Source organism: Euprymna scolopes, chromosome 40, assembly GCF_053919585.1.
Source record: "Euprymna scolopes isolate OS-2025 chromosome 40, ASM5391958v1, whole genome shotgun sequence".
NCBI lineage: Eukaryota > Metazoa > Mollusca > Cephalopoda > Sepiida > Sepiolidae > Euprymna > Euprymna scolopes.
The window spans coordinates 17,547,408-17,562,910 of record NC_136521.1 but is presented as its reverse complement, the minus strand read 5'-3'; the positions used below and the strand labels follow the sequence as shown (position 1 = coordinate 17,562,910).

General features: G+C 33.5%; 1 protein-coding gene across 3 annotated transcripts in view; it reads left to right on the top strand.

The window, feature by feature from the left end:
- The window catches only part of LOC145265394 (uncharacterized), a 101,849-nt gene that overhangs the window by 65,409 nt on the left and 20,937 nt on the right, over positions 1 to 15,503 (top strand). For all 3 annotated transcript variants that reach the window (XM_080121213.1, XM_080121211.1, XM_080121210.1), the window contains exon 2: positions 14,915 to 15,051. In XM_080121213.1, the coding sequence (XP_079977339.1) occupies positions 14,915 to 15,051 (137 nt within the window). The remainder of the gene's footprint in view (positions 1 to 14,914; positions 15,052 to 15,503) is intronic.

Sequence of the window (15,503 nt, the reverse complement as noted above, 5' to 3'; positions counted from 1 at the left end):
GCGCAATCCTTAACCACACCTGAATTGGCACTGCTTGAGTCCAGTGACAAGGAAATGCCCAAGACTGGCTAAAAACAATACCGAGATTAGCGGAGAGCACATACATCACCTGGAATTCCGAAATAGTCACCTATTTTCGTGCTGACCAGCCTCAATGTTGCTTAACTTCGTTGATCTAATGGGAACCGGTGTGTCAACGTGATTATGCCGTATATATGTATATACTATTATATAAAAGAAACTTTGTCTGTGTGTGTGTATATGTGTAAGTTTTGTTCTCTATAGACTCCAAAACGACTTGTCCGATTTTTACAAAATTTAATAAGTATATACTTTATTTATTTTATAGTGATTTTAGATAAGGTTTTGTATCGGAATACCTTCGATAAGGATGGATAATTAAAAAAAAAATCCGATGAATGAAGGAGCAAACGACTTTGATCAAAGTTAACACCTTATACAGCCTAACATCATCGGTGTATTTAAGACATTTTATTACTACACAGGCAGAAAGTCGTGGCATATAAAATCAACAGTAAATTCTTTGATAGAACAGGCGTACTTTCAAAATTAATGTTTCTGTTTAGAGCACAATTGAAGCATGATACTTGATTTTTTTCCCATTTTAAACTTAAATTCAAACCATTATATAAAAATAATTTTATAAAATCAGCAGTAGATTCTCTACAGTGCAATGTGGACTACTATGTATTATGAACTGCATATATTGCGGGAAGACATGTGAAGTTTCTTCCCCGGTGCATTGAGCTGGTAAACAATCGATTTGATTGAAAAATGGGCGATTTTACCGATTTCGATGACAATAGGAGGGTGAAACATTCGTTGATCATCATTTAATCCCGGGCAAAATCAGGCCTCATTGCTAGTATATATATATATATATATATATATATATATATATATATATATATATATATATATATATATATATATATATATAATATTAAATTTATCAACGTTTGTTTCCTAAGTCTCATATTTTTCTTCTGGGATTGGATTCTGTTGTTTTATTACAACCTGATTCTTTTTTTCTTTTTTTAAGGTGGTGGGGGATATTTGTTTGGTGTTTGGCTCTTCTACAAATTATTCCGATCATGAGATAATCTGAAGAACATTTTCGCATTTTACTTATAGTTTATGGAAGGGTTGCAGGTTAATACCTCTCCCCAGTTCTCCCTTCTAACTTTTCCTACCACAAGAGCAGAGTTAGTCATCAAGTTAGTCTTTAATATCGAGTAAATCCAGCTCCTTATTGATTGAGACGAATTTTTAAATTACCTTAGTCGAGAGAGATTTCTTATTCGTTGAACGAGGACAGAAAAATACGAAATATTAACAGAAATACTACACTTCATTCGTAGCCTATTACTTATGAATTAAAAAAAAGTCACATTTCGCCCCATTTTTATGAAGTCTTTTAATAATAAAGACGAAATATAAAAATTATCACATCCGTTAATGATATACTTTTGACTGTAAACATACAAGCACAGTTAGAATATATATATATATATATATATATATATATATATATATATATATATATATATATATAATATAAAGCTGAACGTCTGTGTGTGTGTCTGGTCACGAATAGGCTCCTATATGGTTGACTATTATAGAAAACTGATTACATATAATGATAGATGTATCGAGAAACAGGAATGGGTATGTTTGATCTGGCATAATGATGATTCATTAAAATTGTGGGGTCTGCGTGCGCGCCTGGTTCACAAAGTATGGAAATAAAAAATTTAAAAATTAAAAGAAAAACGTTTACAAGTGTTTTTGATATAGATGTATATAATAATACTTTGATACGTATGTTTTAACTTAAATAGGGATGGTATAATAAAATTGTGGGGTCTGCGTTCGCACCTTGCCTCCATAGAATTGAAATAGGCCCAAACTTTAATAAAGACTTTTCATATCTATCTGCGTAAGTATACTTTGATAATTATATTTCAGTTTGAAGAAATATGGTATAATATAATTATGGGGTGTTCGTTCGTTCCTTACCTCCATAGAATGGAAATATGTCACAAAGTTTAACAAGATTTTTTAATATAGATCCACAGAATATTGTGATAAGTGTTTCAGTGTGAACAGGTATGGTATAATAAATTATGGGGTTTATCTATTTTATTTTTACTTTCATCATATTTTGCTTTGGTTTTGATACCCCCAAATTCGAAGCTATCTCTTTACAACCCTTCCTTTTCATAAGCTATCATACTTTCATAGTCCATATATATATATATATATATATATATATATATATATATATATATATATATATATATATATATATATATATATATTGTTTTTTTTTTACTCACGTTCACCTCAAACAAGACGCACTTGGACATAAGGGGCTATTATTTGAGACTATGTCTAGAAAAGATTAATAAGATGTTGGTTTTCATTACATTTAAATTTCTGCATATCAGTACAGTCAAGGAAGCAAGTAGCAGGAAGGAAATGCCAAAGTCTAGCTGTTTGAGCGAAGAAACTATTAGCGTAGAAAGTATTCTAGTATTTGGGAACTTTACCAGTGAAGAGGTGTGATTTTGCTGCTAATCATGTTTATAGAAGTTATGTAGGTCGAGGGGGGTACAAGTGCAACGAGTTTATCAGAGCATATTCCATGAAAATACTTGTAAAACAAGCACATGGATGCAACATGTCGGTGATGGGACATATTAATACATTTCTGATGATGTGATCTACGTTGAAACTGCAGGAAAGCGATAACATCGCCAATTATTTATTCAGTTAAATATGAATTTACATGCAATATGATTACTGGTGATGGGACGATTCAAAATTTTTTTCTGATTCCGATACAATTATCGATCTTATTCTAAATTTCCGATTCTATCAACGATTTCGATTCCTTTAAAATCTCTATATGCTTAGTAATAGAGTTGCTTTTTTTTATTTTGTAATTTCGGATTAGCATGAAGATTTCTGTAATATTTTCGCAAACATCAAAATAAAGCTGTATTAGTTAAGTGTTACTAGCAGTTTAAAATCAATAAATACCTATCAATGTATCATTAGTGCCAGCAATGGAAAATTAAGTTTAAAACAAATCGAACACATTAAAAGAATAGTTTTTGGCATCGTAAAATAGGAAGAAAATTTCCCGATTCCAATACCGATTTCGATACACTTAAAAATGTGTCAGAGTTTTACGATTAATCATCCAAACACTAATATTAATAATTAATGAACATCTGATGATCGGATGTACAGTGAAACTGCAGCAAAGTTAATGCCTCTGTCAATTATTTATTATTGTTAAAAAATCTTATCCGAAAAGGCCAAGAGAGAGGGGAAGGTTATTCGTTTGCAATTATAAACACTAGCTACGAGCAGGACCCATTCGTCTGCTTGTATCAAATCCGTTATTCAAAGATGGCCGCGGTTAATTAGTCAGAATTGCCATTCGAACGTTTTTAGCAATTCTCGTCTTTTTCTCCTTCCTCTTTTTTATTGGTGCTTTTTTTGTTGTTAAGTGTGAATTACTTATGTGAAGCCAAGCTTGCCTGTCACTTTGAAAATGGTAGACACACACGAAAATAGAAAGATTCTTCGCATATTTGCCTGATAAATCAACAACCCTGATTAGCTGTTAAAAGCGACTCAACATTTTTTTTTTTTTTTTTTTTTAGTGGTCAAATCATTTCGTTTTCGTTCGAAATACTTTGTTGGTCAAACTCGGGAATTTATTCCGAAACCTAGAATAAATTTCACGGCACACAATCGCCAGATGTCATTTCTGTCGTATGAAATCAGATGATTATGGCGGGCATTCGTTTCTCCGATATCTTTCAAGTTAGAATTCTTTCTAGTGGGAGCACATGAAGATTGACAACATCTCTGAGTCAAAGTGTTTTCGTGGAAGGAACTGAACTCGAACTCGGAACACTCAAATTACCAATTTGCACCATTAACGTAATCAACATAATGTCCTTGTTCTCCTGCCTTCGTGTTTACTCGTCCTTCGATATATATATATATATATATATATATATATATATATAGTAAGATGATTAAAATAATTTATAATAAAAATTAAAAATCGCTTTCATAAGGATGAACAAAACAAAATCAATAAATTGTACGATCGTTTCGGAAACGGTGTTTTTATTGAGATAGATGTAGTTAAATTTACCATCCAAATGAATGCTTTGACGATGATACTTACGAATTTTAAAAGGCGAACCATTATAAGATACATCTGCCTTACTTAAAAAATGCTAGTTTTATTTTTGGTGTCTTTAAAAAAAAACACCCAATATCTTTGCTGATGAGGAGACTTTGTTTCAAAAAACTATATGTTAAAATTATTGTCCATGACTTAGTGTCTATCTCAATAAAAACATCGTTTCCGAAACGATCGTACAATTTATTAATTTTGTTTTATTCCTCCCTATGAAACCGATTTTTAATTTTAATTATAAATTATCAATCATCTTACTAAATATTAAAATAGCTCTAGGATATATATGCCTATTGAGCTTATATTGCATTACAACGAGCACTGTTTTTCTTGTATTTTAATTACATTAGTGATTTTACTATCACCTTAAAATACACTCTGCTCTTTAGACCGCTGTTCTAATCTCCTTTAAATTTATATATATATATATATATATATATATATATATATATATATATATATATATATATATATATAATGTACATATACATATATATATATATGTATATGTATGTGTGTATGTATGTATGTACCTATGTAGGTATGTGTGCGTATCAATGAAGGACTGAAATTTAATATATAGTGTTATCTAATATAAATCTCATCTGTCTGTTTAAATGTATGTATGTATGTATGTATGTATGTATGTATGTCTAAAACTTTCAACAGAGGCAACAGATTTTCACGGGATCGGTATCGTTTTGAAGCGCGACCCTTCGGACGACAAATATCAAAAATTGGCTAAAAACATTAATTCCTTCACCCTCAATTGGACACTTTTCTACAGGGAGGGGTCGCTTTTACGCCGATATTTTCGAATGTCATCTCCTTTTTTTCGTCACTTTCGGTTTGGCGATGGGAGCAAGGACGTCACGTTTTTTCCCGCTCTTTTCCTCCTTTGTGGTACGGGTTCGAGCCTGCCTGCCTACTACCACTTTTTTTCTTGCTCAACACACATCTCCAAACATCCGGGCAACGCCGGCACTCAAGCTAGTTAAAAATATATACTCATACACACTCAACTGAGCTCTCTATTAATTCCTCCGAATGTATGCCTAAAAAAAAAAAAATATATATATATATATATACTAGCAGGCCGCCCGATGTTGCCCGGTCGTAAAATACGCATAAATATTATATTGTTATATTGTAATTAATGCAGAATTCTTATTTATTATGAACAGATATATCATATTATCGTAGGTATTAAACGTAACGTAAAATCTCTGTAAAAAATGAAATAAAAAATAAATCCGGAAAGAAACTGAGACATGTTCATGCGAATTTTATTTTTCTAAACAATTGACTTTTTGAAAGTAAAAAAAAAAATACTTGAGCTGAGATCGAAACTGAAATCTAAAGTCAATGAGTCAACTATTACACCAGGCTGACATGACAGTGTTTTCAAATCAATTCATACGGAAGCTTTCATGTTTTACGACTGTGCATGCGCAGTCATCAAATACTTGAAAACAGATAAAACCCAACGGTGGACTCCCACGTACCAATTTTTCAATTTTGACCGCTTAGCAGCCCTTTTTTCCGGGTGAAAACGGATTCAAATTTTTTTCACATGTCTGAATACTCTATATACTAAATTTCAAGACTGTAGATAAAAAAAACGTTGAGTATATAGGTTTAGGAGTGTCCTCACACGCGTACGCATTCTCACTTTTATAGATATATAGATATACTTTTTATTGTTTTACATAAGAATCAATATGTCGCCACACAGTCATGAGCATGTTTCGGTCAGCTAGTTACAAATAACTAGAGGCTTCTTCAAGCGATATTGCTTATACAAAAGTTTAAACTTGTGCATAAATAATATCGCCTTAAGAAATCTCTAGTTATTTGTAAGTGGCTGACCGAAACATACTCAGGAATATGTGGCGACATATTGATGACTATGTAAAACAAATAAAAAGTATATCTTGCCCTATTCGGTATGGAACTATCTTGTATTAAACTTCATTAGTTGTTTTACCTGTAGAAAATATAAACCAGTAATTATATATATATATATATATATATATATATATATATATATATATATATATATATACATATATATATATATATATATATATATATATATATATATATATATATATATATATAGCATGAGTAAGTTAGTCAAATTGATCTTGAGCAGGAAACTAGATCCAATATCCGAAACATTTTTTTTGTTCTTGTGATTAACGGAAGTGGCGTTTGATCAACACTGCTGGGGAGCCATGATTTAATATACTGTTTTGTTGTTGTTGTTGTTTTTTTAAACCCCAAAACAAAGTTTCATGGTAAATAACATTATGGCTATTGTGAATTTGAGAAAGCAAGTTGATGAAGCGATTACAGGTGATTAAATGACAACTGACTAAATGATTTTAGTTTTGTTAAAGTCTTTAAGTAAATTTAAGTTATACGTTTTGAAAAATATTTATAAATAATTTTTGTACATTTATTGAACACCGTCTTTTCATTCTAGTCTATCGCTTTTTTTTATTTTTAATGTTTCACATATATTTCTCATTCATCATATTTTTCACATATATTTCTCATTCATCTTACACGTTTGATATTGTAACTCACGTACGGATTTTTTTTTTGTGTATTTATTTATCTTTTTATTATTTTTTCTGTTTATTTATTTATATTTCGATGTACGTATATTTTTACTTATATAATGGTCATTATTTTTTATATATCTTATATTTATTAAGACACACACACACACACACACACACACACACACACACACACACACACACACATATATATATGATATATATATACATAAAATTACCGGTAGTCAAAGGACAAAAGGTTCCGAATCTTTTATCTTCTGACTACCGGTAATTTTTATTTATTACACTGAAGACTGCATAAACATGAAACACCGGTGTCAGTGGCAAGAATAGTACAGATTTAGGTAAATATATAATATGTGTCTATGTGTGTGCGCGAATAATTAGTGTTAAATTATTTAAAAAAAAAACAACGTATAAAAACAACGCAAATGTTTGATCCTGAAAACTGCTTACTTGAATAAGCAATCGTTAGTCCAAGTTTAATTTTTTATTGCAAATAGTTTTTCTATTTCTTTCCTTTCATTTTTCCTGTTTGATTCATAAAAAAATAGTCCCCGGCAAAATGAAAGATGGCCGACGTGATGACTTGTTGTTTTAATGGCAATTTTTACTTTTGTTTTGTCTAAAAAGTAAAAATAGGAAAAAAAGATGACAGTTGTCGATTTGACAATGGGTGAGGATGATAGGTAGGTTAGTTTCGTGGTGGAGAGATCGGGGTTAAAAGTGCCTTATTGCAGGTGTTTGAAGGATTGGGGATTTTAGATGTATACGAATGTATTATATATATATATATATATATATGTATTTAGAACAGACTCTCTCTCTCTCTCACGCACACACACACACACACACACACACACACACACACACACACACACACACACACACACACACACACACACACACACATAAGTGCCTTATTGCAGGTGTTTGAAGGATTGGGGATTTTAAATGTATACAAATGTATTATATATATATATATATATATATATATATATGTATTTAGAACAGACTCTCTCTCTCTCTCACGCACGCACACACGCACACACACACACACACACACACACACACACACACACACACACATAAAATAATAAATGCAATTTAAATTCCCGGAAAAAAACTAAATTTAACCTATCGCAGACTTAACACCTACATAACTCGACTTCTAAAATGTTTATAATTACAAAAGAGAATTCAACTATATGAGGATGAAAAAAAAAAGAAATAAAGAAAGCCTTCAAGAAAGCTATATATATATATATATATATATATGATCATAAAACATATACACTGAGGTTCGAATCCCAGAAACAGTTAAGCTACGCAAACGAGAGAATACCTTGAAAAACGTGTTTTATAAAGAAAATAAATAAATAAATAAATAAATAATATTTGTTTATTTATTTACGCCCCCAAAATATAAGCACTTTTCTAAGGAAAAATATTTTTCATGATCTCCAAAGTTGGAGACGCTATTAACCGTATTATCGTTATATATATATAAATATATATATATATATATATATATATATATATATATATATATATATGTGTGTGTGTGTGTGTGTGTGTGTGTCTGTGTGTGTGTGTGCGTTCCTACAAATGAGAGTTTGCGAGCATGTCTCTGCTTTATCGTTATTTTTATGGCAAGTGCTCGTCTGAGCTTCAATCTATGCCCCCCCTCGCCAAACTTTCACGAAAAGCACTTGTCTAGTTAAAACCGCTATATATAATTTCCCCACTCTTTATCTGTGCCTAAACCTAAACGTAGATTCCATGAACGAAACTTCTTTGCTAGAATTGCTCGCCTCTGGAACTCTTTTTTGTTTCCCTGCTTTCCAACTGACTACATTATGGTTGTCTTCAAGTCCAACGTAAACAAGTTTTTGATGAGCCGCCCATTTAAACAATCCAAGTTACCAAATTTCCACTACTAACGATTAATATGATATTCTTACATTGACTACTGTACACTCATTAAACCTTATCTACTGGGCAGGTTGGCCGTCTGGTTTGCTCTTTGCTTATGGAGTTAAATTCAGGCTTGGGATATTCAAAAGTAGGAACTAATGAACTCAACGATGGTGGTAGTGCTCGATAACAAGTGCAAAATATTTTTAAAATATATATTCAAAGGTAAACAGCTATATTTGGTCGCTACAAACAGCCGTCTGTTTCAGTCAATGAGACTTTTTCCTATATCGTCGAATGATTCAAGTTCGCCCGACTAAGTTTCATTAACTGAAACAGATGGATGTTTGAAGCGACCAAATGTAACTGTTTACCTCCGAATAAATAATATATAAATATATATGTATATATATATATATATATATATATATATATATAAATATATATAACGAAAAAGTATATTCGATTTACTTGTTACGTATATATGCATATATCTATATACATAATGAAAAAATGTAAATTTTAATTTTCTTCACGCACACACACACACACACACACACACACACACACACATATATATATATATATATATATATATATATATATATATATATATATATATATATATATATATATATAACAAGCGGAAGGCTTTATAAAAAATCCGACCATTTGAGGTTCTTAGTGCAGCTCTGCAATATTTAGTCTCGGAGGAGATAGAGTTTGAAAAAATGGAGACAGACAGAAAGACATATAACTTTTATGTACTAGACTGAGAATACCAAGCGCTGAATAGAGGAGAATGACAACACTTTCCTAAAAAAACAAAAAAACAAAAAAAAAACAACTGTTCAAATCATTTTAGACTATCAACGATAACACAGTAGAAACAAAATAGCTAGGAAAAAAATTAGGTCGAGCATTATTTTAACGTTTTCCTTGACCCACACGTTGTGTGCAGCTTCAGTCGAAAAGGAGAGGGAGACAAGAATAGAAAATAACTCTAACCCGCTTGTTCTTTGCAGCAACAACATATATTTTCTCATTGGTTAAGCCGTTACGTCATCCACGTGATCCAGAACGTTTTCCACGTCTCTCACGAAATCTCGAACGTTCTCTATACCTCTCACGAAATCTTGAACGTTTTCAACATCTCTCACGAAATCTCGAACGTTTTCAACATCTCTCACGAAATCTCGAACGTTCTCTATGCCTCTCACGAAATCCCGAACGTTCTCTACGTCTCTCACGAAACCTCGAACGTTTTCCATGTCTCTCACGAAATCTCGAACGTTCTCTATGTCTCTCACGAAACCTCGAATGTTATCTCATCTCTTTTTTATAGTCCTTTCCCTCTCCCGATAGTGACGTCACATTGCATGCATTTACACACGCGCATCCGCGCTATGCTACATTATTAATTTTGTTAAAATAACCTTAGGAAAATGCATGAGTTCATTCGGGTTTTTAAATGAAAACAGCATTCATAGTTTGAGAAATGAGCGGACAAGTTTGTGGCAGCCGCCTCCGCACATATAAATACATTAGAACGTTTGTTTTTGTTTGTAAATAAGAATTTCTTTTTTTGTTGTTGTCCAATAACAAATGACCGAATTATTGGAACGTGAAGAAGAAAGACGCGTCTTATATTAATAGAATCCACGAAAGAAAGAAAGAAAAGCCATGTTTGAACGGACGAAATAGAATTATTGAAAGGCACGCATTATTCTCGCAAGAAAGGACGTATTTTTTAAAGCGTATTCGCATTTCTGTAAGAGGCTACGTCGGTCGGTCGATCGAGTCGGTGCTTGTGCAGATTGGTGATCTTTTAAAGCCACGCATTTCAGGTGAAAACATTATTACGCAATGACTTGTCATGTCGAAATTAGTATAAATTCTAAAAATTACGAAAATCATCGAAAACAAATGTGCTAGATGTATTTTATACAAAAAGTAATCCACAATTTCGTTTTAAAAATGTGTTTTAAAGTGTCAGACTTTCAATTTAAACCAAGAAAAACCCTTAGTTTTAATCAAAGGAGACCTTTAATTTTAATCAAGGGAGACCCTTAATTTTAATCAAGGGAGATAAATAAGTTTGTTATATTGAGTTAGTCACACAACTCTTCTACAATTATCGAGTTTTATCGTGTGACAAAACTATAATTCAATAAATTCTATTTTTACTTGTAATAATTTTTTTCTACTGGTTCAATTTTTGTAAGTTTTGGAATTTATACTAATTTCGACATGGCGTGTAGATACATATTTTACAAAAGAATCGCCACTTATCAAGGCCCAGAGGCCATTCAAGGATAAGGGTATCTGTACAGTAGTCAATGGGACAATATCGTAGTAATCGTTAGAAGTGTAAATTTGGTAAATTGGATTACTTAAGGGGAACGGCTCATTAAGAACTTGTTTACATTGGACTTGAAGACTGACATATTGTAGTTAGCTGGAAAGCAGGTAAACGGAAGAAAGTTCCATAGTGATGAAGTTTTTAGAAAGAAGCTTTGTTCATGGAATCTACGTTTAGGTCTAGGCACAAATAAAGAGTGGGAGAAATTATTGATAGTGTTTACAGCCACCGAGTGTTTCTCATGAAAGTTTGGCGAGGGGAGACTATAGATTGGAGCTCGGACGAGCTCTTGCCATAAAAAATTATGATAAAACAGAGATAGATTCGCAACGTCTCTTCTGTGAGAAAAAGGTTGCACGGAAGAGAAAAGGCATCCCTCACTAGGCTACGAAGTCTATTCTGAACTCTGTCAAGGCAAGATAAGCTCTTCCTAGCAGCTCTTGCACAGATGTGACAGCAATACTCCATCCTTGGACGTACCTGGCTCTTATATAGGTAGAGTCAGAAGTGAGATATCTACTGGATCGATAGAAGGATCCCATCATTTTTCCAGCGACCTTGGCAACGGATTGATGTACGTATTCCATTTTAGATCAGGAGTAAAAGTCAAGCCCAGAAGCTTGTCAAAACATGGAACCTCCTCAAGAAAAGAGCCATTCATTTCAGTTGATGCCAGATGGGGATCAGAACGTAGATGATGTAAAGAGAGAAGCTTGGTTTTAGATGCATTAAAAGTAACAAGCCACTTTTCCCCCAATGTACCACGTGCTCAAGATCATAGGAGAGAGAATCAGAGAGAACTTGGTCATTTAAGGCCTTTGATGTGCTGCCATAGATGGTAGTGTCGTCAGCAAAAATGTCTTCGAATAATCTAAGGATGTGATTTGGAAGATCATTAATACAGATCAGGAAGAGAGTTGAACCCAGGATGGACCCTTGAGGACTCCAGCATCAATACTATGAGCTTTCATCTAAAATGCATTGGTTTAAAAAATTGCCAATCTATACAAGGGCCGGAGAGTTTTTTTTTTTTTAATGCTAAACGCCAACATGTAAAGAACGCATTATAATTTAGATGTGTCTGGTCATCACTACGACACACTCCGTCGGTCTTTCACATTTTACTCTCTCTTTCCCTCTCTTTTCCTTCCTCTCTCTCTCTCTTTCTCGCTCTCACACATGCAAACAAGATGGTTGACTGAAACAAGGAGAAGTATATTTTCCCAGTAAATATATTGATATAAGTATATATTAATTTTTGCTGTAACTTTTCAAGGCATTAAAGAATGTTATTGTTATTGAAATTTATATGAATATTTGATATATTCAAAAACATGAATATCTATATCTACTATTATAAAAAAGGATTTTGTGTGTGTGTGTGTGTCTATGTGTGTGTCTATATGTGTGCGTATCTGTGCATCTGTGCGTATGTGTCTATGTGGGTGTCTATGTGTGTGTGAGCTCGTCTCTATAGACTCGAAAACAGCTAGGCCGATTTTGATGGAATTTTACATAAAGGTACTTTATGTGCCTGGCAGTGTTCTTAGATAGGTATTGTATCGGAATGTCTTCGATAAGTATTAATAATCGATAATCGAAATAATCCGATGAAAGAAGGTACAGGCTATTTTGACTAAAGTTAACATTTTACACAGCCTAACATCACAAGTGCATTTGTGAAGTTTTATTACCACACAAAACGAAAGGCCCGACATATAAAAATCAACAGTATCTTCTTTGATATGACAGGGCCGCGTTCGAAACGAATGTTTTTGTTTAAAGCGCAGTTGCAACAGGATACTTGACTATTTCATTTTAAACTTAAATTTAAGCCATTATCACCGCACAAGTAGTAAGGCTAAATATATAAAATCAACATTAGCTTTATTGATATGACAGGGGTGTGGCAGCTGACTACAATATTGTTGTGTTCAAGTTCACGGTAAACTAGTTCTTATAGAACCATCCTCATAAATAATCTAATTATACCAAATTTCCATTACTAACGATTACTACACCATTGTCCCAACAACAACCGTACACATATAAACCCTTATCCTCGAATGGCCTCTGGGTCTTGATATATGGTGACCACTTTGTAATAATAAAAAAAAAACTTCTGCCAATTCCATTCATCGTTTCAAATCATCTCTTTGTGGCGTCCATCGTCCAACTGACAATCTTTTAAAGCCTTAACATCGAATGAACGCCGGGAATTGATAAGCATTGTCCCAATATATAAAAAAGGTTGTGTTAGTTGGAGCATACAAGTGCGTTCCTGTTCTGCCTTCATGATCGTTGAACCGTAACTTTTCACATGTCTATACACATCTCCGAGAGAAAATCACTCACCGATTAGCAAATCCTCTTTCTTCAAAGTCCCAAGAGGGTGTCCATATCTGCTCGAAGGTTGAACCCTCTAGTAAGGGAGATCCCTGGCTTGCGCTTAGCGTAAAAGTCAAATATCATGGGGCAATTTTACTTTAAACAGATACATTTATTTCAAACGCACCCCTGTCATATCAAAGAACTTATTATTGATTTTATGTACTTTGCTTTTTAAAATGGACTTCTCAAGTACACTTGTGATGTTAGGCTGTGTGTTAAGGTGTTGCCTGTTCCTTCTTTCATCAGATTATTTCGATTATCAATACTTATCGAAGACATTCCAACGCAAAACTCATATAAGAACACTGTCAGGCACAGAAAGTCGTTTGTGTGAAATTTCATAAACGTCGACCTAGCCGTTTTCGAGACCATTCACACACACAAAGTTCATTCTATATATTAGTAGAGATCACGATTTACTGCTCTCCCCACAAGACGAATTTTAATGTGGGGTTATCCAACTCCCCCCTAAAGCTGCACTCTGGATTAGGATAAACAAAAACATCAGTCTATAAGGATTTTTTTTCACTGAGTGAGGACAGAACATATAAAGTGCAGTATGAGAACAGATACTATACTTTACTCATGTGTCATTTTCTTGAATAAAAACTATATTTATATGTAAGCTGTATATCGATTTAGTTTGGAAATTAAGCTGAGAATACAAATGGCTAACACGTCTCCACTTGAAAATTGCGCAATATATTAATTATTGGTAATTGTTTGTATTTTTGAGATGAGTTGTTTTCATTGATTGAGATTGTCGGACTGACTTCACTAATGTGACAATAACAACCAAGATGAGGAAGTCAGTCCGACAATCTCAATCAATATTAATTATTCATGTCATTTTTAATAAACAGTTGCACGCGTGTGTATATAAATTAATTAAGTAAATGTATATAAATTAATTAAATAAATTCAAATGTATTGAACTAAAAGACAATATTTTTTCCAGAAGTGCTCAACAAATATGTAGAGCTATTATAAATGAAATGATACAATCATTCAGAGAACAAACAAAAAACAAAAACAAAAAAAGTTTTGACGATGCCAATCGTTTCACCAAGTGTTCAAGACTGACTATGACTAAATACAAAGCTAACAAACTAAATAAAATACAAAATATAAAAAGGTAGAATGAAACAAGAAATAAAAAAATAAAGATTATTAGCCAAAGTAACTTTTAATGGTGTTACCCCCTCCGCACCCTAATGTGTTTGCCAAATGAGCAGGTTCTCCCTTCTTCTTTCCACATCTGATAAATCAAACAACCAGACAGAACGCTGGTATGCCAACACTTTTTCAATGTCACGTCTGTCCGGTGATTTTCATGGCGTCTTCTATAAAATTTTATAACGTTTGTTTGTTTGTTTGTTTCTACCATTTTCATTTCTCTCATTTCAGCTGCATCTGTTGGCCGTAAAACTGACGACCAGAAACCTCTTATCGAAGGTGACGGCAAAGAGTTTGACGACAGGGACGGTGACTCTGGATTTTGGACACCAGATACAGAAAACGACGAAAACACAGACACAGACACGGTAAGCCTTGATAAAGCGCACACACACGCACGCGCGCACACACACACGCGCGCGCGCACACACACACACACACACACACACACACACACACACACACACACACCACCATCATCATCGGCGGTCACTCGTGTCCGAGTAAGACTGTCCTATGTTGTGGCTTCTGTGGGTCCTCAGGTGAGCATAGAGCCCAATCCTAGACCCAATTTTTCTTGTGCAATTTGGGTAGATAAAGGGAGTGGTGGTGGGGTGGGGTTGGGTGTGTCTGGTTGATAATCTGTCCTTTCTGTGCTTGCGTTTATCCTCAGCAACTTGATTTAGGTCACTGCTATAAAGCGCAGCACCTTCGTGGACAGCGCTCCTCCATGCCAACCTGCTCCCAGCCACGTCCTCCCATGTCTCAAGGTCCATGTGAAACCGCTTTAAATTTACTTTGATGTTGTCCTTATACCTCA